Source organism: Ovis aries, chromosome 2 (genome assembly GCF_016772045.2).
Source record: "Ovis aries strain OAR_USU_Benz2616 breed Rambouillet chromosome 2, ARS-UI_Ramb_v3.0, whole genome shotgun sequence".
NCBI lineage: Eukaryota > Metazoa > Chordata > Mammalia > Artiodactyla > Bovidae > Ovis > Ovis aries.
The window spans coordinates 245,369,208-245,392,405 of NC_056055.1; the positions used below are offsets into that span (position 1 = coordinate 245,369,208).

Sequence of the window (23,198 nt, forward strand, 5' to 3'; positions counted from 1 at the left end):
AGTAAAGCGAATTGTACACATTTTTTGATTTCTCAATGCACATAAAAGTTATGTTTACACTGTACAGTAGTCTTATTAAATGTGCAAAGCGTTAGGTCTAAAAAAGTGGGCAGTCATAGACAAGTAATTGGATGGACCAATGAGAGGCTTCTTTAGTACGTGGGAAGAATGTGAATACAGCATGGGCGGTCCTCGTCTCCTCCAGCTATCAGGCGAGGAGTTGCCCAAGCATAAAAGCCGTTCCCAAAACTTCCAAATATGAAAGTGTAACCAGAGGGAGTACACAAGGCCCCCACATAAGTGATAGAATCTGTGGATTCTTTCATTGGTATAGAGGCTTAGCATTGCTTACCAAGGCTCAGTTAACTATTATATTGTTATGCCCTGACAGGTTACCTCCATATAACTTTTCACATACATATGGACAAGTTTTTTTTTTCCCCTTATTCCAGGACTGGATCAAATTGAAGCAACGAATAAGTTTAGGAGAGTTTAGCACCAAGACTGTATGAAATGGTCAAAAGTGAAAAAGTCAAAGTGAAGTCCTCAGTCGTGTCCAACTCTTTGCGACCCCATGGGCTGTAGCCTATCAGGCTCCTCCGTCCATGGGATTTTCCAGGCAAGAGTGCTGGAGTGGATTGCCGTTTCCTTCTCCAGGGGATCTTCCCAACCCAGGAATCCAACCCAGGTCTCCCACATTGCAGGCAGACGCTTTACCGTCTGAGCCACCAGGGTGGTACTGTGGAATAATTTGGGAACCCCAGTGAAATCACCTAGACGGTAAACCAAAGAGCCATTGCTATCTTGGAGGGACTGAGGTTTCTGGTGGCAAATCCAGCAATCAGAGAGGTTCTGCCATTTGCAGGCATTGGGCATTATTGTCATTCCATGAAATAGCCGTGGAGAAAAGCAGGTTAAGAGGTAGCTTGGAGAGAAAGGTATATAGGCCTAGTTTGGACTTCTTGGGAAAGCTGTCACCCTCAGATGCCGTCTGCTTGAAGCCCTAGAGGGCTTTATGTTCAAGTTGTCAGACGGTGTGCAGGGCCATTTGGGGTTTGATGCCTTCCTCTGGTGCTGTACCTGGATCCAGGATTCTGTTCCCTGCAGTGTGGCAGCGTGAAGATTAGTCCACAGTATCTGATAGCAGTCCTTCTTGTGAGGCTGGAGAGCCCTTTTGGAGGTGTCTTTTCCATTCTCATGATCTTCAGGTTGTAAAATGTGATACATTTCTTTCCTCCCGTAACTGCACTGTGAAATGAGTTCTCTACCACAGAAACAGTTATTTTTAATGGAAGCAATTAGACCTTCACAACCTGGAACTGTGTCTCCCTTTATCCATTGTGGATCAAAAGAAGCAGGACTTAGGTGCTGCAGGCATCCTGTTACAAGGAGAATAGACTTCACTAAAATCTCTGCAAATATATATGTTGTAATGAAAAACAGGAATATTTAATAAGAGTTTCAGACTTTAGGGGGGAACCTAATAGGGAGAAAAAAATAAATTCTTCAACCTTTGTTGTGAGGATACATTTGATCAAATTTCTGTAAATAAATTATAGATCACTTAAAGGAGAAGAGTAAAAATAAAGAAGACTCTAAACATGGGGAAAACAAAACATGAAAGCGGTCGGCTTTAAATTAGGGTTTTAGAAATCCTTACACTGTTCAATCTAACGACATTAGAGTCATCAAAAAACTGTATTCCTGAATACCTGTCAGAGTCCTTTCCCTCTTTAAAGATGAAATGTTTCCAAAAGCATTAGAATAAACCAGTAACTGCCTAGAAATTGCAGACATGAAAAAAACCATATTAAAGGTCTGATGAGTTCATTATAATGAGATTAAGAATGAAATTCCTTACTTCTGTGATATACATTTAAAAATTGACTGATAACATTGTATCAGGTCATCTTAGAATTCAGGAATTTGATCTAGTTTTGAATACTTATATACACCTTTACAAATAAGGTAAAAAGATTCAGTAGTCCTTCTTATATGACAAGCCTCCTATATAATTTGTCAATATATATCAATTTATGTGATCAGCTTACTTAATATATCAGATAAGACCGATTTATTCAACAGAATACCAGCTGAGAGACAAATCCTGTTAGATTCTCCAGTGTCCTCTGGGAGAACCTAAAGTTGTTTCAAGTAAACAGACACACAATGAAAGACTTCATTTCTAAATGAAGACCTTCCTGATTTTTGAGAAGTGTTTTAAAAATATCAGTAGGTTTAAAAAAAATGTTTTTATTTGGTAATTCACTTGACTGTGCCAGGTCTTAGTTGTGGCATGCCAAAGGTTTTAGATGTTAGACCATAGATCACAATGAAATGATACTTAGTTATCTGTTTGACTAATGTAATAATAAAAGATTTCAAAGGCAAATACAAAAGGTTACATAGTTGTAAGGGAAACTTAGCTCTTTTAATATTGAGAAGATTTAATTTTCTTTAATATGCAAAGACTTGGTTAGCATAAAACAAAATAATTTTGGTAAACTATAAATTTTTGTTTCTAAGGAGGTTAATTAAAGATAAGTTAAAAGACTTCCACAATCTTTTTCTCAGGAGCAAACCAATAATTCCAAAAAGACTGTTCTTTTAGGAAATGAAAATGAAAGTAAATTAGGTTTTAGTTTTATATAAATATGCCACTGATTTTAAAGCTTATTCTTAAAGGCCTTGTGATATTTAGCCAGCTTGACCACACATAAATCTCCTTTTTTTTTTTCCAAAGAATTCTTTTGTCCTATATTCTTGTCCTATATTTACTCTTTCCAGTTCTGAAACAATCAGCCCCTCTTTACAACAAAATTGCTTTCTTTTTCTCAGCAAAATGTATTCCTCATTACTTTTTAAACTGAAAATACACATCCATCTTGCCTTGCATTTAAAGTTGTGTTCCCTTATTTCTTGTAGCATTAAACAAGTATCAATCATCTGTTACTGGAAAATTTATGAATACATTCCCTAATTCCTAAAGACATATTTTCCTCATAGTTAATTTTCCAGTGTGGCATGTTTAGCAATAGACCCAAATATATTTTTAAATTTTTAAAATTTTTATGGAAGTATAGTTGATTTATAGTTTATTATTTTATTAGTTCCTGATGTGCATCAAAATGATTCAGTTCTCTATATCTGTGTGTGTGTATATAATTACGTGTGTATGTGTGTGTGCTGCCGCTCAGTCGTGTCTGACTGTGAGCCCATGGACAGTAGCCTGCCAGACTCCTCTGTCCATGGGATTTTCCAGGCAAGAATACTGGAGTGGGTTGCCATACCCTTCTCCAGGGGATCTTCCCAAACCTGTGTCTCCTGCGGCTCTTGCGTTGGCAGGCAGGCTCTTTACCGCTGAGCCACCAGGGAAGCCAATGTGTATATATATATAAATATATGTATTTATATTCTTTTCTATTATGGTTTATTATAGGATACTGAATATAGTTCCCTGAACTATATAGTAGATCTTTGTTGTTTATCTGCTTTATATACCGTAGTTTGTATCTGCTAATCCCAAACTGTTAATTTAGCCATAACTCCATTTGTGTAATATTTTAGATTCCACACGTGAGTGATACCATACGGTATTTGCCTTTCTCTTTCTAACTTAGTTCACTTAGTATGGTAATCTCTAGGTCCATCCATGTTGCTGCAAATAGCATTATTTCATTTCTTTTATGTCTGAGTGAGATATCTATATCTGTATCTGTCTCACAGCTTCTTAATCCAGTCATCTGTTGATAGGCCCTAGAGTTGCTTTCATGTCTTGGCTATTTTCAGTAGTGCTGCAGTGAGTGAATATTGAGGTGCCATGTATCTTTACAAATTAAAATTTTCTCCAGATATGTAACCAGGAAGGGGGTTACTAGATCATCAGTTCGGTTCAGTTGCTCTGTCGTGTCCAACCCTTTGTAACCACGTGAACTGCAGCACACCAGGCCTCCCTGTCCATCACCATCTCCTGGAACTTGCTCAAATGTCCATTGAGTCAGTGATGCCATCCATCCATCTCATCCTCTGTCGTCCCCTTCTCCTCCTGCCTTCAGTCTTTCCCAGCATCAGGGTCCTTTCCAATTAGTTCTTCGCATCAGGTGGCCAATGTATTGGAGCTTCAGGTTCAGCATCAGTCCTTCCAATGAATATTCAGGGTTGATTTCCTTTAGGATTCACTGGTTTCATCTCCTTGCAGTCCAAGGGACTCTCAAGAGTCTTCTCCAACCCCACAGTTCAAAGCATCAGTTCTTCGGTGCTCGGCCTTCTTTATGATCCAAGGCTCTTATGCGTACGTGACTATTTGAAAAAGCATAGCTTTGACTGTTTGGACCTTTGTAGGTAAAGTAATGTCTCTGCTCTTTAATGTGCTGTCTAGGTTAGTCATAACTTTTTTTGCAGGGAGCAGGCATCTTAATTTCATGGCTGCAGTCACCGTCCACAGTGATTTTTGGAGTGCAAGAAAGTCTGTCACTGTTTCCATTGTTTCCCCATCTATTTGCCATGAAGTGAAGTGATGGGACCAGATGCCATGATCTTCATTTTTTGAATGTTGAGTTTTAAGCCAACTTTTTCACTCGTTTTTCACTTTCATCAAGAGACTCTTTAATTTCTCTTCACTTTCAGCCATAAGGATGGTGTCATCTGCATATTTGAGGTTACTGATATTTCTCCCAGCAATCTTGATTCCAGCTTGTGCTTCATCCAGTCCAGTGTTTTCAATTATGTACTCTGCGTAAAAGTTAAATAAGCAGGGTTATGATACATAGGCTTGATGTACTTCTTTCACAATTTTGAACGAGTCCATTGTTCCATGTCTGTTTCTAAATGTTGCTTCTTGACCTGCATATAGGTTTCTCAGGAGGCAGGTAAGGTACTCTGGTATTTCCATGTCTTTAAGAATTTACTCCAGTGTCTTGTCTGGAAATTCACATCTTTGTTCTCAAGCGTGGTGGATGCCTTTCTGGGACTGCGTTCCAGGCCTGCCATCTCTTCCCCTCTTTTCCACTTTATAAAAGTTCTGGGCTCTCATTCAGGTCGAAGTCAACCCTACTGGATGATATGGCAACTCTGTTTTTAGTTGAGGATGAGATGGTTGGGTAGCATTGCCAGATCAGTGGACATGAGTTTGTTCAAACTTTGGGAGACAGTGAAGGATACGGAAGCCTGGCATGTTGAAGTCCATGGGATTGCAGAGTTGGACACTACTGAGCAACCGAACAACAGCAGCTTTGGTCTTTATCCTGATTGTTACATTAAATGATACTTTGTTTCACCTCTTGTATTGGTTTCCTTCTATTTCATTGAGATTGAGATTCACATTCTGCATTAGCCCTTCTGTATGTGACTTGTGGCAAGTTACTTTATTTCCTCAGAGCATGTTTTCTCATTTTTAAAATGATTTACTTCATAGAGGTTTTGTGCAATTAAAGTAAATCTGTGCTTTATAGTAAACAGACTCCGAATAACGAGAGTTTGCGTTTCATCCTTCAGAAACTATATCTTCCTGCTTTAAAGATTTATTTTCATTTTGCCTGTCTCAAACATTTGTTTCAAATGACTTTTTGTCATTTCGTCCTCTACCCTTGATGACCCCATCCATTCCCATTGCAAGGAGTTAGTTTTACGTTGCTAACCACAAGTAGGCGCGATACATGTCTGATTACTCTGTATGCTTTTATACTTGGGGTTTTCTGTGATAATTAAAATCAGTATGATACAATTGAATCGATCATATTTTCATCCAAAGCAGAGAAAACAGCTAATGCAAAGACATTAAGAGAAAAAAACTTGATATGTTTGAGTGAAATAAGTAAGGCTAACGTGGCAAGAGAGCAGTGGGAGATGACTTGAGGTCTGAGAGGTGGCCTGGGCCACCTCATTTTTGGCTCTTTGGTGCTTCCTTACCACTTAAGTCTAGTTACTTAGAAAGTCTTGCCATCGGTATACCAGTCATTTTAAAGTAGGCCTCCTTTGTCTAGATTCATTGTGGTAGACTAAGTCCTGATCAGCATGTACCTGGACTATTAGAGTGTTCCCTGACTAGGAACCCTGACACGGGTCCTTTTCTCTAGTACTCCCTATTATCATGGCAGTTATTTTCACTAAACAAATCTAATGATACCACTTCCGTGTTCGGCGTATCCTGGATTCCTTTCAAGTTTAAGTCCTTTCCTATCCTGACATACCTCTTTAGCTCAGCGGTTCAGCCCTAATCTAATTCTCTGCCCCCCCCCCCCCCCCCCCCCCCGGCTCACCTACTTGTAGGTGTTGGCATCCCTGACCTTTTCAGACTTCAGCAGTCTTTCCCCAGCTTTTCCAGTTTCCCGGTTTTCGTGCTTCTGTTGTATTCTTTGTTTCGTGCCCACGTGGTGCTCCTCTCCTCATGTGGCCGACTTCCCTTCCTGCTTCCCCATCCCTTGTTGATCTCTGATGTGGAGGTTCTCTGGAAATCTTCTCCCGGGAAGAATTAATCAGTTTTTGCTTTGCGTCTTGCCATGTTGCTCATACTCTTTAAAGCACTTGCTGTACTCTGTTATAGTTGTTAGGTAAGTTATCAGTTCCTTAAACACAGGAACCATGTCTTTATGAGCTTTGTCATTAGGACATCTGTCGATGCTACTGCATTTTAAAATATATGGTGTGAGAGGTATTGTCTTTCATTGATGATACTGCTAGTTAACTAACATCAAAAAATAGAAAATCTAAAGCAGTTTTGATTGGAGGCCTTGTTGTTTGAAGTCAAGAACATAGACTGTGTCATTCAGGGATACTTTGGGAAGAAAGGGCTTCCCTTGGGGCTTTCCTGAGAGCTCAGTTGGTAAACAATCCACCTGCAGTGCATGAGACCCCGGTTCAATTCCTGGGATGGGAAGATCCGCTTGAGCAGGGATAAGCTACCCACTCAGGTATTCTCGGGCTTCCCTTGTGGCTCATCTGGTAAAGAATGCACCTGCAACGCGGGAGACCTGGGTTTGATCCCTGGGTTGAAAGATCACTTGGAGAAGGGAAAAGCTAGCCACTGCAGTATTCTGACCTGGAGAATTCCGTGGACTGTATAGTCCAGGGGGTTTCAAGGAGTCAGACACGACTGAGCGACTTTCATTTTCATTTTTGGAAGAAAACCCAGGGGGATTGTATTGATCAAGTTCAGTTCAGTCGCTCAGTCGTGTCTGACTCTGATACCTCATGGACTGCAGCACGCCAGTCTTCCTTGTCCATCACCAACTCCTGGAGACTCATGTCCATTGCGTCAGTGATGCCATCCAACCGTCTCATCCTGTGTCGTCCCCTTCTCCTCCTGCCTTCAATGTTTTGCAGCATCGGGGTCTTTTCCAATGAGTCGGTTCTTCGCATCAGGTGGCCAAAGGATTGGAGTTTTCATCTTCAGCATCAGTGCTTCCAGTGAATATTCAGGACTGATTTCCTTTATAGGATGGACTGGTTGGATCTCCTTGCAGTCCAAGGGACTCTTAAAAGTCTTCTCCAGCACCACAATTCAAAAGCATCAATTTTTCAGTGCTCAGCTTTCTTTATAGTCCAAATCTCACATCCATACATGACTACTGAGAAAACCATAGCTTTGACTGGACAGATCTTTGTTGGCAAAGTAATATCTCTGCTTTGTAATTTGCTGTCTAGGTTGGTCATAACTTTTCTTCCAAGGAGCAAGCGTCACCATCTGCAGTGATTTTAGAGCCCCCCAGAATAAAGTCTCTCACTGTTTCCATTGTTTCCCCATTTATTTGCCATGAATTTATGGGACCAAACACCATGATCTTAGTTTTCTGAATATTGAGTTTTAAGCCAACTTTTACACTCTCCTCTTTCACTTTCATAGAGAGGCTCTTTGGTTCTTCTTTGCTTTCTGCCATAAGGGTGATGTCATCTGCATGTCTGAGGTGATTGGTATTTCTCCTAGCATTCTTGATTCCAGCTTGTACTTCATCTAGTCTGGCATTTCTCATGATGTACTCTGCATATAAGTTAAATAAGCAGGGTGATAATAGACAGCCTTGACATACTCCTTTCCCAATTTGAAACCAGTCTGTTGTTCCATGTCCAGTTCTAACTGTTGCTTCTTCACCTGCATACAGATTTCTCAGGAGGCAGGCCAGGTGGTCTGGTATTCCCATCTCTTTCAGAATTTTCCACAGTTAATTGTGATCCACACAGTCAAAGGCTTTGGCATAGTCAATAAAGCAGAAGTAGATGTTTTTCTTGAACTCTCTTGCTTTTTCAATGATCCAGCAGATGCTGGCAATTTGATCTCTGGTTCCTCTGCCTTTTCTCAATCCACCTTGAACATTTGGAAGTTCATGATTCATGTACTGTTGAAGCCTGGCTTGGAGAATTTTCAGCGTTATTTTGCTAGTATGTGAGAAGAGTGCAGTTGTGCAGTAGTTTGAACATTCTTTGGCATCGCCTTTCTTTGGGCTTGGAGTGAAAACTGACCTTTTCCAGTCTTGTGGCCATTGCTGAGTTTCCAAATTTGCTGGCATATTGAGTGCACCACTTTCACAGCATCATCTTTTAGGATTTGAAATAGCTCAACTGGAATTCCATCATCTCTGCTAGCTTTGTTGGTAGTGATGCTTCCTAAGGCCTTCTTGACTTTGCATTCTAGGGTGTCTGGCTCTAGGTGAATGATCACACCCATTGTGGTTATCTGGGTCATAAAGATCTTTTTTGTACAGTTCTTCTGTGTATTCTTGCCACCTCTTCTTAGTATCTTCTGCTTCTGTTAGGTCCATACTGTTTCTGTCCTTTATTGTGCCCATCTTTGCATGAAATGTTCCCTTGGTTTCTCTGATTTTCTTGAAGAGATCTCTAGTCTTTCTCATTCTATTGTTTTCCTCTATCTCTTTGCACTGAGGAAGGCTTTCTTATCTCTCCTTAGTATTTTGGTCAGCATTCACGTGGGTTTATCTTTCCTTTTCTCTTTGGCCTTTCACCTCTCTTCTTTTGATTGTGTTGATAGTGTCACAAAAAAGCAGCTCTGTGAATAGTGCAGTGGTTAAGTTTCTCCCTGTTAACTGGAGTGATACATTTGTCTCCAGAGTAAACTGGCCTAATTGGGATGAAGTTTGCCAACCTAATTAGCTTCCTATTTTTGCTTTTCTTTGTTTTTCTGTCACTGTTGTCAGAAATTCTTGGTGTGTTCTTTGGGGTGGGGCTAGAGCTGTGGGATTCCTAAAATGAGTTTTGTCCTTAACTGCTTGGTATTACTGAAGTATAAGGGAATTGTTATTTGCTAGTGCAGATAGGGGAAGCAGCCAGTGTTGCGGGGAGACAGAAAGTTCCCCTGAGGCACTGGCAGCAGCAAGCCCTTTGGCAGGTGACTCAGCTGTTTCCTAAACCTGTCTCATGTGAGTGTGTGTGTGATGTCTGTTTATTATCAGCAGAGTAAGTGCTAGGGGAGTCACATTACCTGGCAGGGGCAGTGTTTATTTAACCAGGCCAGTGATGGTCTAAAAATAACTTGTAGGGAATTTTCATGTAGTGTCCTTAAAAAATCATCATAGAGTGACACCAAAGAGTGTTTTGCATTATAGATAACTGAATGTTATAGCTGGCCAGTACTATTTCACTTCTTTAAGTGTAAAGATCAAAAGTTTGGTATTTAAATGAAAGGTTAGGGAAAGAAGATAAACTTCTAATTGTCCAGAAAATAATTCTGCACAGTTACATTTTAGCTTGTTTTATGAATATATACTCATTTTGGCTGCTTCAGGGCCATCATTGATGTGTTCATGTTCTAATTTTCTATATAGGAACTGTTCCTTTTTCTGAAGTTAAAAAACAAATGCCTTTCTGACATAGGAACAGTAATGATGTGTATTTTGCTAGATTTCTTTAATATTAAATTATGATATTAGTAGTTTTACTTTGATTTTCTTGAGTTTGCTTACCTTGTACTCAGGATTTGCACCACCGGTTACTGTAATTGAGTCCTCCAGTGTGTGAAATGTGATTATTATTACCCTGTGTACCTATTTATATGCATGGCTCTGAAAGAGAAAGCCCTGGGAAGCCTGAACATATCTAGTAATCATAATCTGCTCATTTGTCTGGGAAGCAATGAGTCACTATGATTTATTCTTTTTGACATTTGGAATGTTTGTCTTCGAAGTGCAGCATGTGAACTTGAGTCAGATTATTTCAAAAGGAAAATGGATTCATTAAGAAGAAATAAGTGCCAGCATTCTGTTTACAATAATGTTTAACTATGTACGAATATTTGATTAGGTCTAGTAGTCCATAGGATTATATTGCTTATACAGTGCTTCATACTACATATAAAGTGGGAAATACACAGCTTTTTATGGTGGATGAATAAAGTAAATTGTGAATTAAACAATTATTGTACTGTTTTAATCTTTAATTCTGTGTTTCAGAAGATATTAAGCAAGCATGAGAGGATTTGTTTTTATTTTGAACATTTACTGGGATTTCTATTTTAGCATCCTTTTAGTTGGTGTAGTCGTTAGGAATTTAATGTACCTAAAATGGTGCTTTAATATACATACCTTCTAATTAAGTCCATATAAATGGAGCCTGACTTGAACACCATCTGAAAGTAACTCCAGCAATTGAATTGGCTATTTGTTATTCCATATAAGTGAAAAATTGGTTGTTTCTCAGAATTAATGTTATCTGGGCTGTTTCCTGTAGTACTGTTTATTGAAGATGTCCAGTGGAGTAGGGGGAATTTTGTTTTATTTTCAGTTAATACCTCTCTATGACATAGTTACATGTATACTCTGCCTGGGTCTCATTCTCTTTGTTACTCTCCTTTCTTGGAAATAAATTATAAGACCTTGGGCTTTCCCATCACTGAAATATATCAAAGTCATTGTGTGTTGTGCAGACTGATAAATGATTATTTCAAATCTGTATAAGGTGATTTCTTTTATAACTAGCTACCCTTCATGAGTTCTGGGTGGATTACAGTGCCATATCAAGTTATCTATGTTCAGAGAGGTCTATTTGATCAAGTATCACTTAGAATTCAACAAGATACAAATAAGATACAGGTATATTTAAGTATATGTGGAGAGATTCGTATTAGTCAGACAACTAATTGATGATGTTGAATGTATGCTGTTGAAACAAACTTGTGATTAGACTTTGTGATGTTTTTTGATACTTATATTTTAAAAAAATTGTGTTAATGTTAAACACATAGAATATTTGCTATCTCAACTATTTAAAAGTGTACAGTTCAAGGTATTACTTACATCCACATATTTGTGCAATATCAGTACTATTTATCTCAAGAACTCCTTTATCTTGTACAGCTGAAACTCTGTACCAATTAAATTATAGCCACCAAACCCCCCTTCCCCTACCACTGGGCAGCAGCCGTTCCATTTTCTGTCTTTAAATCTGACTAGTTTAAGTACCTCAAAATGAAATCAGTTCGGTTCAGTTCAGTCGCTCAGTCGTGTCCCCCATGAATCACAGCACGCCAGGCCTCCCTGTCCATCACCAACTCCCGGAGTTCAGTCAGACTCATGTCCATTGAGTCAGTGTTGCCATCCAGCCATCTCATCCTCTGTCGTCCTCTTCTCCTCCTGCCCCCAATCCCTCCCAGCATCAGAGTCTTTTCCAATGAGTCAGCTCTTTGCATGAGGTGGCCAGAGTACTGGAGTTTCAGCTTTAACATCATTCCTTCCAAAGAACGCCCAGGGTTGATCTCCTTTAGAATGGATTGGCTGGATCTCCTTGCAGTCCAAGGGACTCTCAGGAGTCTTCTCCAACACCACAGTTCAAAAGCATCAATTCTTCGGCGCTCAGCTTTCTTCACAGTCCAACTCTCGCATCTATACATGACCACTGGAAAAACCATAGCCTTGACTAGACGGACCTTTGTTGGCAAAGTAATGTCTCTGCTTTTGAATATGCTATCTAGGTTGGTCATAACTTTTCTTCCAAGGAGTAAGCATCTTTTAATTTCATGGCTGCAATCACCATCTGCTGTGGTTTTGGAGCCCCAAAAAATAAAGTCTGACACTGTTTCCACTGTTTCCCCATCTGTTTCCCATGAAGTGATGGGACCGGATGCCATGATCTTCGTTTGCTGAATGCTGAGCTTTAAGCCAACTTTTTCACTGTCCTCTTTCACTTTCATCAAGAGGCTTTTTAGTTCCTCTTCACTTTCTGCCATAAGGGTGGTATCATCTGCATATCTGAGATTATTGACATTTCTCCTGGCAATCTTGATTCCAGCTTGTGCTTCTTCTAGCCCAGCGTTTCTCATGATGTACTCTGCATAGAAGTTCAATAAGCAGGGTGACAATATACAGCCTTGACATACTCCTTTTCCTATTTGGAACCAGTCTGTTGTTCCATGTCCAGTTCTAACTGTTGCTTCCTGACCTGCATACAGGTTTCTCAAGAGGCAGGTTAGGTGGTCTGGTATTCCCATCTCTTTCAGAATTTTCCGCAGTTGATTGTGATCCACACAGTCAAAGGCTTTGGCATAGTCAGTAAAGCAGAAGTAGATGTTTTTCTGGAAGTCTCTTGCTTTTTCCATGATCCAGCGGATGTTGGCAATTTGATCTCTGGTTCCTCTGCCTTTTCTACAACCAGCTTGAACATCAGGGAGTTCACAGTTCATGTATTGCTGAAGCCGGGCTTGGAGAATTTTGAGCATTACTTTACTAGCATGTGAGATGAGTGCAATTGTGCGGTAGTTTGAGCATTCTTTGGCATTGCCTTTCTTTGGGATTGGAATGAAAACTGACCTTTTCCAGTCCTGTGGTTTTCCTAGTCCAGTCCAAAACACTGTTGAGTTTTCCAAATTTGCTGGCATATGGAGTGCAACACTTTCACAGCATCATCTTTCAGGATTTGAAAGAGCTCGACTGGAATTCCATCACCTCCACTAGCTTTGTTTGTAGTGATGCTTTCGAAGGCCCGCTTGACTTCACATTGCAGGATGTCTAGCTCTAGGTGAGTGATCACACCATCGTGATTATGTGAGTCGTGAAGATCTTTTTTGTACAGTTCTTCTGTGTATTCTTGCCACCTCTTCTTAATATCTTCTGCTTCTGTTAGGTCCAGACCATTTCTGTCCTTTATCGAGCCCATCTTCGCATGAAATGTTCTCTTGGTATCTCTAATTTTCTTGAAGAGCTCTCTAGTCTTTCCCATTCTGTTGTTTTCCTCTATTTCTTTGCATTGATTGCTGAGGAAGGCTTTCTTATCTCTCCTTGCTATTCTTTGGAGTTCTGCATTCAAATGGAAATATCTTTCCTTTTCTCTTTTGCCTTACCTTCTCTTCTTTTTAACAGCTATTTGTAAGGCCTTCTCAGACAGTCATTTTGCTTTTTTGCATTTCTTTTCCACGGGGATGGTCTTGATCACTGTCTCCTGTACAATGTCACGAACCTCCATCCATAGTTCATCAGGCACTCTATCTATCAGATCTAGTCCCTTAAATCTATTTCTCACTTCTACTGTATAATCATAAGTGATTTGGTTTAGGTCATACCTGAATGGTCTAGTGGTTTTCCCTACTTTCTTCAATTTAAGTCTGAATTGGCAATAAGTAGTTCATGATCTGAGCCATAGTCAGCTCCTGGGGTTTTATCTTGCTCCTTCATCTGGGACATAACTTTCTGCTTTTTCATGCTAGTTAACTTTCTGTAATATGATTTTGTTTTAGTCATTGTAGGATTGTACTTCTTCTGTCTCTTCTGTCTGCCTTCTGATGGAGAAAGCTGAGAGGCTTGTGTAAGCTTCCTGTTGGGAGGGACTGGCAGTGAGAAAAACTGGGTCCTGCTCCGTTGGGCAGGGCCTTGCTTGGTACAGCTTTAATCCAGTTACCTTCTGATGGGTGGGGTTGTGCTCCCTCCCTGGTATTTTTTTGGCCAGTCCTTAGGTCTGTGGGCTCCATTGTAGAGATAATGGTGATCTCCAAGAGGACTCATGCCAAGGGTCATCTTCCAGGACCGCTGCTGCCAGCGCCCCATCCCTGTGGTGAGCTGACCTGTGCCTCCACTGGAGACCCTCCAGCACTAGTACATAGATCTGGTTCAGTCTCAGTGGTGTTTCTGTTCCCTTCGCCTGGGTCCTGGTACATAGAATATTGTGTTTGTGCCATCCAAGGCTGGAGTCTCTGTTTTCCCCAGTCCTCCGGAAGTCCTGTAAGCAAATCCCACTGGTCTTCAAGGTCAGATTTCCTTGGAATTCCCAGGCCCTTTGTCAGATCCCCAGGCTAGGAAGCCTGACATGGGGCTCAGAACCTTCATAACAGTGGGATAATTTCTTTGAAAGTATTGTTCTCCAGTTTGTAGGTCACCCCCCACCTGGTATGGAATTTGGTTTTATTGTGATTACACCCCTCCTGCCTTCTCACTGCAGCTTCTTGTCTTGGTCGTGGGGTATCTTTTTTGTTGGGTTCTAGCATCTTCCTGTTGATGGTTATTGAATAGCTAGTTGCAATTTTGGTGTTCTCGTAGGAGAAGAGCATGTTTTCTTCTTTCCACCATCTTGAACCAGAAGCCGTTAAATTTCCCTTTCAGTGCAGCTTTGCTGCGTCCCATAAATTTAGATTTGTTGTCTTTTCATTTTCTTTTGTCTCAAGATATTTTCTAATTTCCTTTGTGAGTTCTTCTTTGACTCACTGGTTATTGAAGACTGTACTGTTTAATTTTCACATCTTTGTATTTTCTATCTGCTATTGATTTCTACTTTCATTCCATTGTGATCAGAAAATGTAGGGTAAGAAACCCATTGAAAATTATCTTGCGACCCAGCATGCGCTGTGTCATGGAGAATAGTCTGTGTGCACTTAGGGAAGCCTGTCTGCTGTGTCGGATCGCAGCAGTGCCCGCGTCTTTTAGATTCAGGTGGTCTGCTGTTGGTTTCAGTCCTCCATTTTTCTTAATCGATTAATTTAGTTACGTTGTGCTGTGCTGGTTTTCATTGCTGTGCGCCAGGTCTTCTCCTGTTGCGGCGAGTGGCGGCTCTTCTTTGTCTTGGTGTACAGCTTTCTCACTGCTGCGGTTTCTCGAGTTGAGGTGTCCAGCTTAGGCTCACTGGTGTTAGTAGTTGCCGTACGTGGGTTGGGTGCTTTGTGACATGTTGGAGATTCTTGGACTAGGGGTCGAACCCATGTTCCCTGCAATTGCAGGGAGACTTTTAACCACTGGACCACCAGGGAAGTCCCAAGTTGGTTCTATTTATTGATTCTCCCCTCCCCCCCAACTCAGGTTCTTTTATCCATTATTGAAAAGGAGGCTTTGAAGTCTCCTCCTTTTATTGTAGAACTATTTTTTCCCTTTAATTCTGTCAGGGGGTGCTTTGTAAATTTAGAATTTCTGATCTTGATGAGTATATGTTTATAGGTGTTATATGCTGGTGAATTGACATTTTCTCTATATAATGCCCTTGTCTCTTGTGACAGTGTTTTACTTAATGTGTGTTTTGGCTGATATTAGTATAGCTATCCCTGCCCCCTTTTGGTTACTTTGCATGGAATATCTTTTTCCTTCTTTCAGTTTCAATCTGTGGGTTTTAAGGTCCAAAGTGAATCTTTTGTAGACAGTATGTCATTGAATGTTATTTTTTAGAAATCCATTCTGCCAACCTTTCTTTCAGTTACACGAGTTTGATCTGTGCTGTGCTTGGCCGTGCGGTCGTGTCCTACTCTTTGTGACCCCGTGGAGTGTAGCCCTCTGTCCATGGGGATTCTTGAGGCAGGAATACTGAAGTTGTTTGCCATGCCCTCCTCCAGGGGATCTTCCCAACCCAGGGATTAAACCCAGGAGTTTAATCTACTTGCCTTTAAATTAATTACTGATAGAGAACGACTCACGGTTGCCATTTTGGTTTTTTTCCCACATGACTTAGAGCTCTGTTTTGTTGGTAGTGGTGTTAAGTCATTTATTCCTTTATTACCTTGCTTTTCATTTAATTTGTTTATGTAGTGATATGTTTTAATTCCCTTCTCATTTCCTTTCGTATATATTCTACAAATATTTGCTTTTTGGCCACAGTGGGGAGTACGTGTAACATCCCACAGTTGTAACATTCTATTTTATGCTAATAACTACTTCAATTACTTGCAAATAGTTCTTTACACCTATGCCTCCTCTCACTTTATCATATTGGTGTCACAGATTGGATCATTATATATTATGTATCCATTAGCATATCTTTATAATTTCTTCTATGTTTTTAAGTCCTATAAAGTAATAATAAGTGGAGTTATGAGTCAAAAGGAAAATAATAAAGGGTTTTTTTTAATATGCCCATGCATTTCCTTTTACTGGAGAATTTCTTAGTTCTGTATGGCTTCTTGTTATTTTTTTATGTACCTTTGTTTCCAGTATAAAGACTCTCTTTAACATTTCTTGCAGGGAAAGTCTTGTGAGAACGAACTCCCTCAGGTTTTATCTGGAAATTTCTCCCTCATGTTTGAAGGACACTTTTGTGCAATATAGAATTCTTATTTAGCAGGTGTTTTTTTCTTTCCCTCTAAGAGTTTGATTATAATATATTTCACTTAGACTTCATTGAGTCTCTTTTATTTGTATGTCCTTGTCTTTCCTCAAATTTGGGACATTTTCAGCCATGATTTTTTCAAATAAACCCTTTACCCTTACTGTCTTCTCTATAACACATATATTAGTTTTTTGATTGGGTCCCTTATTATAAGTTCCTTAGGCTCTATTTACTTTTTTTCATTATATTTAAATTTTTTCTTCTCAGTCTTAATATAATTTCAAAGCTTTTTTCCTCAAGGTCACCAGTTCTTTCTTCTGCCTCTTTGAATCTGCTGTTGACTTTTTCAAGTGAATTTTTAAAAGCCAATTGTATTTTTCTGTTCCAGAGATTGTAAACTTGTTTTTACAGTTTTTATTTATTTGTTAATATCCTCATTTTGTTTGTATATTGTTTTCCTAATTTTCTTTAGGTTTCTGTGTTTTCCTGTAGTTAACTGAGCATATTCAAGACAATTGTGTTAATGTCTTTGTCAAGTAACTCCCCAGTCTGTCTCTCTTTAAGGTCAGTTTTAGAGATTTCTTGTGTTCCTTTGAATGTGCCATGTTTCCCTATTTATTTATATGCCTGTAATCTTCTGTTGATAATTGAGCATTTGAAAAAACAGACGTACCATCCAGTAAAGTTGAAAACTGGCTTCTCGCAGGGGAAGACTAGCAGCTGTCAGCCCAGTAAAGGCTCAAGGTCCTCTCGGGCGTTTTCTGTGCGCACATCTTCCCTGGGCTTGCACGTGTGGTTCCCCCCAGTCCTACAGGATACACGCTCCTTCTGATGTTGTGGTTTGTCAGTCTGACCCTGCCTCCTTCTGAGGGCCTTAAGTGTTCCGTTTCTGTTGTGTCCTTCTGTATCACCTCTTGCCCAGGTGCCTGCAGGTCTGAATGTCCTTCATGTATTCAGCAGGTGCCACTCCTTTCAGCAACCCAGACTTATACCCATGCCATGCCACTGCCCCTGTCAGTGCTCTGAGTCAGGGGACAGAAGCCAGCCCCCTCAGGCCAACTCCAGGCAAGCCAGAATGGTGCAAGCCAGTTAAGCCCTTTTCTTTCTGTCTTAAAGGAGGAGCTGGGAATTGGATATCTTCCTCCAGATTGTGCCGGACCAGGTAAGGGTTGAGGCAGGGAGAAACAGAGAAAAACACCACTATATTTCATGTTCTTTTGAATGTGGTTATGTGGAGCTCAGTGTTCCTGGAAACAGTATGGATGGAAATTATTTTAGGTTCACAGTAAACCGCATTAATGTGGAAAAGTTTAGTTTTGAGGAAGAAACTTCAGGATAGGGAAGCAATATGCATGTTTAACATTTTATTTGCAAGAAGTAAAGGAAGATCCCTTTCTGTTCTAGCATTTATCTGAGTCAGTGTTCTCAAACTTTCTGGTTTAAGACTTCTTTATACACTTAAATAAAAATTTTTGGATTTCTAAATATTTTTTGTTTTACATTTGTTAATATTGTATTAAAATTTAAAACTGAAGAATTTTCAAATAAACCTAGTTTGTAAGCATGAATAATCTATTTTTATGAAAAAATGTTTTCCAAAATAAAGTTGATGAGCAGGATTGTATTATTCAAAGCGTTGCAGATTTTTAAGTGTCTGGCTTAGTAGAAGTTACTGCAATTGTGTCTACGTCTGCCCTCAATCTGTTACATACAGTGTTATTTCAGTTGAAGTCCATGAGAAAAGAGTCTTCACAGGCCTGTGATTGGGAAAGGGAGGCAGGCGTACTTTATACAGCTTTCTCAGAAACTGAAAGCGATAGTTTCTTAAACGTTAGTTGCAATATGGAATCTGAATCATATTAGTGAACTTCTAGTGCTCTGTTACGTTAAAATCTGTTAGTCCATCTTGCACTTGAGTTGATTATTTCATTTGTGTGTTTTGTATATGATCGTGTATGGGTCATTTGAAAAATATTGGTTGACTGAGTTATGTAGATATTTCACATACTGTTTATTATACAATATTTAAAAAACAGATTCTCATCTGGAAAGTCTACATGTTGGGAATGTGCTGACAGTTACACATTTTCTAAAATTTGAATTTTCATTTGAAAGGTTGAATTTTATCATTGGTAACAAGTACTTTCAATGTTTTTTGTGACAAGCTCACTTTGTTCTTTTTCAATAGACTGTCTGTCATGTATCAAAGTCTGGGTAAGTGTAGTTTGGCTGTTATTTATTCTTTCAAGTGAAAAACGGCACTACTTTGAAAAAGCATCTAATTCAACTTGTTACTTAAACAATCTTATAAATACTTTTTCTTGATACAACCATCTAACCCCAGTATACTGTGAAAGTGTTTTGTTCTCTCATTGGTCACACAGTATATTAAAAAGACATCTTCTAAAACTTCCTTCCTTGCTTCCTTACATTTTTATGACATCTCTATATGACCAAGTTATAGACACGGAGAATAGGTTAGTGGTTGCTAAGGGTTATGTGCAGGAGAGTTGAAGGAAGGAAGGAAAGAGGGTTCCTGTGGCTACTGTAGGGTAATGCAAAGGATCTTTGTGAAGAATCTTTTCTGTATTGTAACTATAGCAGGGATTATAGAAACTGTAATTGTGATAAAATTGCTGAGAACTAAATATACACAAAAACTGGGTGCGTGTAAAACTGGTGAAATTCTAAATGATTAAAATGTGTATGAATAAAATTTAAGTAAACCAGTGGTTATAGAGGTTCAGTTCATCACAGAAATTTCTGTTAACACTGGTTGTGTAGCTGTCAGGAAGACAATTCATTGGCTGTTGAAGGTGCTTGGAAGCATTGTGGGTGCCACCATGGTCAAAGTGCTGGTCTGGTCTTTAAGGTATTATCTTTACTTCTCTGGCCAGATTTAGATGTCACACATTTATTTGATAGAAGAGTTTCTCACTATTTATATCCTGTAATAGCAAATTAAGAAAAATGGAGAAACACATCTTGCATGTATTTATGCCTATAGTGTTACTCGCTCAGCCGTGTCTGACTCTCTGTGACCCAGTGGTCTATAAACTTCCAGGTTCCTGTGTCCATGGAATTCTCTAGGCAAGAATAGTGGAGTGGGATGGCTAGCCATCCCCTTCTCCAGGGGAACTTCCTGACCTAGGGATCGAAATCAGGTCTCCAGCATTACTGGCATGTTCTTGACTGTCTGAGCCACCAAGGAAGCCAATTAATGCATGTATGTTATATATGTATACACATAGTTATAAATCAGTTTGTTAAAACAAAGAGAACTTTTTATAACAATGGCTGAAGTGACTTAGCAGCAGCAGATAGTCTTTTTTTCAGACTTTAAAAGTCGTGTCCCTAAGATGATAGAGAGAGATTTGCCTCTAGTACCGTTAAAGTGTCGTAGTATACATTCTAACATTTTTAATCAGTCTGAAATTCTTTTAGTGTCATGAGTTGAGGGTATATATCTACCTTTCTATCAGATGATTATCTAGTTATCCCAACACAATGTATAAAGTAATTTTGATATTTCCCTAGTGCTTTGAAATGCTACCAGTACATTCTGTCTATATATGTGCATATTTGAACATTCTCTCTAAATATCATTCTTTCCATATCATCAAATGCCCCTCTGTATCATTTTTAATGACTACAAAGGAATATACTCTGTGATTGAGTAAATACTTTGTACTGCAAGGAGATCCAACCAGTCCATTCTAAAGGAGATCAGTCCTGGGTGTTCTTTGGAAGGAATGATGCTGAAGCTGAAACTCCAGTACTTTGGCCACCTCATGCAAAGAGTTGACTCATTGGAAAAGACTTTGATGCTGGGAGGGATTGGGGGCAGGAGGAGAAGGGGATGACCGAGGATGAGATGGCTGGATGGCATCACTGACTCGATGGACATGAGTCTGAGTGAACTCTGGGAGTTGGTGATGGACAGGGAGGCCTGGCGTGCTGTGATTCATGGAGTCGCAGAGTCGGACACGGCGGAGCGACTGAACTGAACTGAACAGCATATCTGTCTGTCTGTTGATTAAATTGTGAATTTCTTGAAGCTTATAAAACTAGAAGCCATATTATTGGCCACATTTAGGCACAGCATAGTCTTTTCTTTGTATTAAATTTCCATAAATCTTTTTGATTTAGTTTTCATTATGATTTCTGAGAAGATATTTCAGTTGTTTTCCAAAAATATTTAAAGAAGTGCACAAAATGTAGACATTGTATTGAATTTTCGAGTTGGCTTATACTGTTCCTATCACATGAAGGGAAACTGAAAAACAGAGGTTACTTTCAGTGGGTTTTTATTGTAAAAGTAGCCAATTCTTCTGATTCATGAAAAAAGAAAAGTACATACAGGCATGGCATAGAAATATTGTGGATTTGATTCCAGAATGCTACAATAAAGCAAATATTGCAGTGATGCAAGCCACACAAATTTTTTGGCTTCCCAGTCCATAGAAAAGGTATGTTAGCACTATATTGTAGTCCATTCAGTGCAGTTCAGGTTGCTCAGTCGTGTCCAGCTCTTTGTGACCCCATGGACCACAGCACGCCAGGCCTCCCTGTCCATCACCAACTCCCGGAGTTTACCCAAACTCTTGTCCATTGAGTCGGTGATGGCATCCAGCCATCTCATCCTCTGTTGTCCCCTTCTCCTCCTGCCTTCAGTCTTTCCCAGCATTGGGGTCTTTTCAAGTGAGTCAGCTCTTCGCATCAGGTGGCCAAAGTATTGGAGTTTCAGCTTCAACATCACTCCTTCCAGTGAAAACTCTGGACTGATCTCCTTTAGGATGGACTGGTTGGATCTCCTTGCAGTCCAAGGGACTCTCAAGAGTCTCCTACAACACCACAGTTCAAAAGCATCAATTCTTTGGTGCTCAGCTTTCTTTATAGTCCAGCTGTCACATCCATACATGACTTGTCCATAGTGTGTAATAATAACATTATGTCTAAAAAAAAAAAAAGTCAAATGTACATACTTTAATTAAAAAATATAGTTGACCTTAGAACAACTTTGGAGACCAGGACACACTGCAGATTCTAAAATCCATAGATGCTCAAGTCCTATAATGGGCACTTTGTATCCTTTGTTCGACCTCTTCGGATTCAGCCAACCAGATTGTGTAGTACTGTAGTATTTACTTACTTGCCCCAGTTTTATTAAGATATAATTGACAAACAGCATTGTATCACTACTGTGTACAGCATAATGACTTGGCTATACACGAGGCACTGTAGTAGTTAATGAAAAATACACACATGTAATTGGACCCACACAGACCGTTTTTTTCAACAGTCAGCTGTACTTTATTGAAAGCGTTATCTGAGCCATCAGAAAGTCATAATCTTTTTGTTGATGGATCTTGCTTTAAGGTTGATGGCTGCTGACCGATTACAGTGCTGGTTGCTGAAATTAGAGGTGGCTGTGTCAGTTTTTCAGAATAAGACAACATTGATGTTTGCTGCTCAGTCAACTCCTTTTCATGAGGAGCTCCTCTGTTGCATGCCATGCTGCTGGATAGCATTTTACCCACAGTAGACCATTTTCCTTTCAAAATGTGCTCCAAATTCATCATCTGACTTTTTGCAGTATTCTGAATCTTTTAATTGTCATTTCAGCAATCTTCCCTGATCTTTACCAGGACTAGAGTCTATCTCAAGAAACCCTTTCTTTGCTCAGCCATAGAAAGCAGTTCCTCATCTGTCAGAGTTTCATCACAAGATCGCAGCAATTCCGTCAGATCTCCAGGCTCCCCTTCTAATTCTAGTTCTCTCACATCGGCAGTGACTCCTCTGTTGAACTCTCGAACCCCTCAAGGTCATCCACGAAGGTTGGAATCAACTTTTTCCAAACTCCTGTTATTGTTATTATTGTTAATATGTTGACCTCTTCCCATCATTCATGAAGATTCTTCATGGCACCCAGGATAATGAATCCTTTCCAGAAGGTTTTCAGTTTACTTTGCCCAGATCCAGCAGAGGAATCACTGTCTGTGGCAGCTAAATATTGTTAAGAAATGTATTTGTTAAATAGTAAGACTTGAAAGTCACAATTACCCTGTGAGTCATGGGCTGCAGAACGGATGTCAATGTTAGTAAGCATGAAAACATCATATGTCTGTTTATCTCCTTCAGAGCTCTTGGATGACCAGGTGCATTGTTAACATACCGTAATATTTTGAGAGGCATCTTTTTCCTGAGCATTAGATCTCAAGAGTGGGCTTAGAATATTCAGTAAACAATATTGTCCAGAGACGTGCTCTCCAGGCTTGGTTGTTCCGTGTATGAAGCACAAGTAGAGTGAGTGTATATATAGCAGAATTCTTAAGGCCCTAGAATTTTCAGAGTGGTGAAACAAGCAGGGACTTCAGACGCATTAAGCCCTGACAAGAGAGTCAGGCTGTCCTTTGAAACCAGGCATTGAACGTCCTCCTCTCTAGTTGTGCACCGCCTAGACGGCATCTTCTTCCACTGGGAGGCTAGTTTCGTCTACGCTGAAAATCTGCCGTTCATTCCTTACCTCAGCTCGATATTATAGGTAAGTTGCCGTAGCTTCCACGTCAGCACGTGTGGCTTCACCTTGTATTTGTATGTTATGGAGACAGCTTCTTTTCTAAAACCTCATGAACCAGCCCCCTCTGCTAGCTTCATACCTTCCTCCTCCAAATTCTTCACCTCTCTTAGTCTTCATAGAACTTAAGAGAGTTTGGACCTTCCTCTGGGTTAGGTTTTGGCTT

At 39.8% G+C, this 23,198-nt stretch overlaps 1 protein-coding gene across 50 annotated transcripts in view; it reads left to right on the forward strand.

The window, feature by feature from the left end:
- EIF4G3 (eukaryotic translation initiation factor 4 gamma 3) overlaps positions 1–23,198 on the forward strand; it is a 356,271-nt gene that overhangs the window by 154,400 nt on the left and 178,673 nt on the right. For 15 of the 50 annotated variants that reach the window (XM_060410688.1, XM_060410689.1, XM_060410694.1 and 12 more), the window contains exon 2: positions 17,572–17,617. The exons of the other annotated variants lie outside the window; for them this stretch is intronic. In XM_060410688.1, the coding sequence (XP_060266671.1) occupies positions 17,572–17,617 (46 nt within the window). The remainder of the gene's footprint in view (positions 1–17,571; positions 17,618–23,198) is intronic. 50 annotated transcript variants of the gene reach the window in all.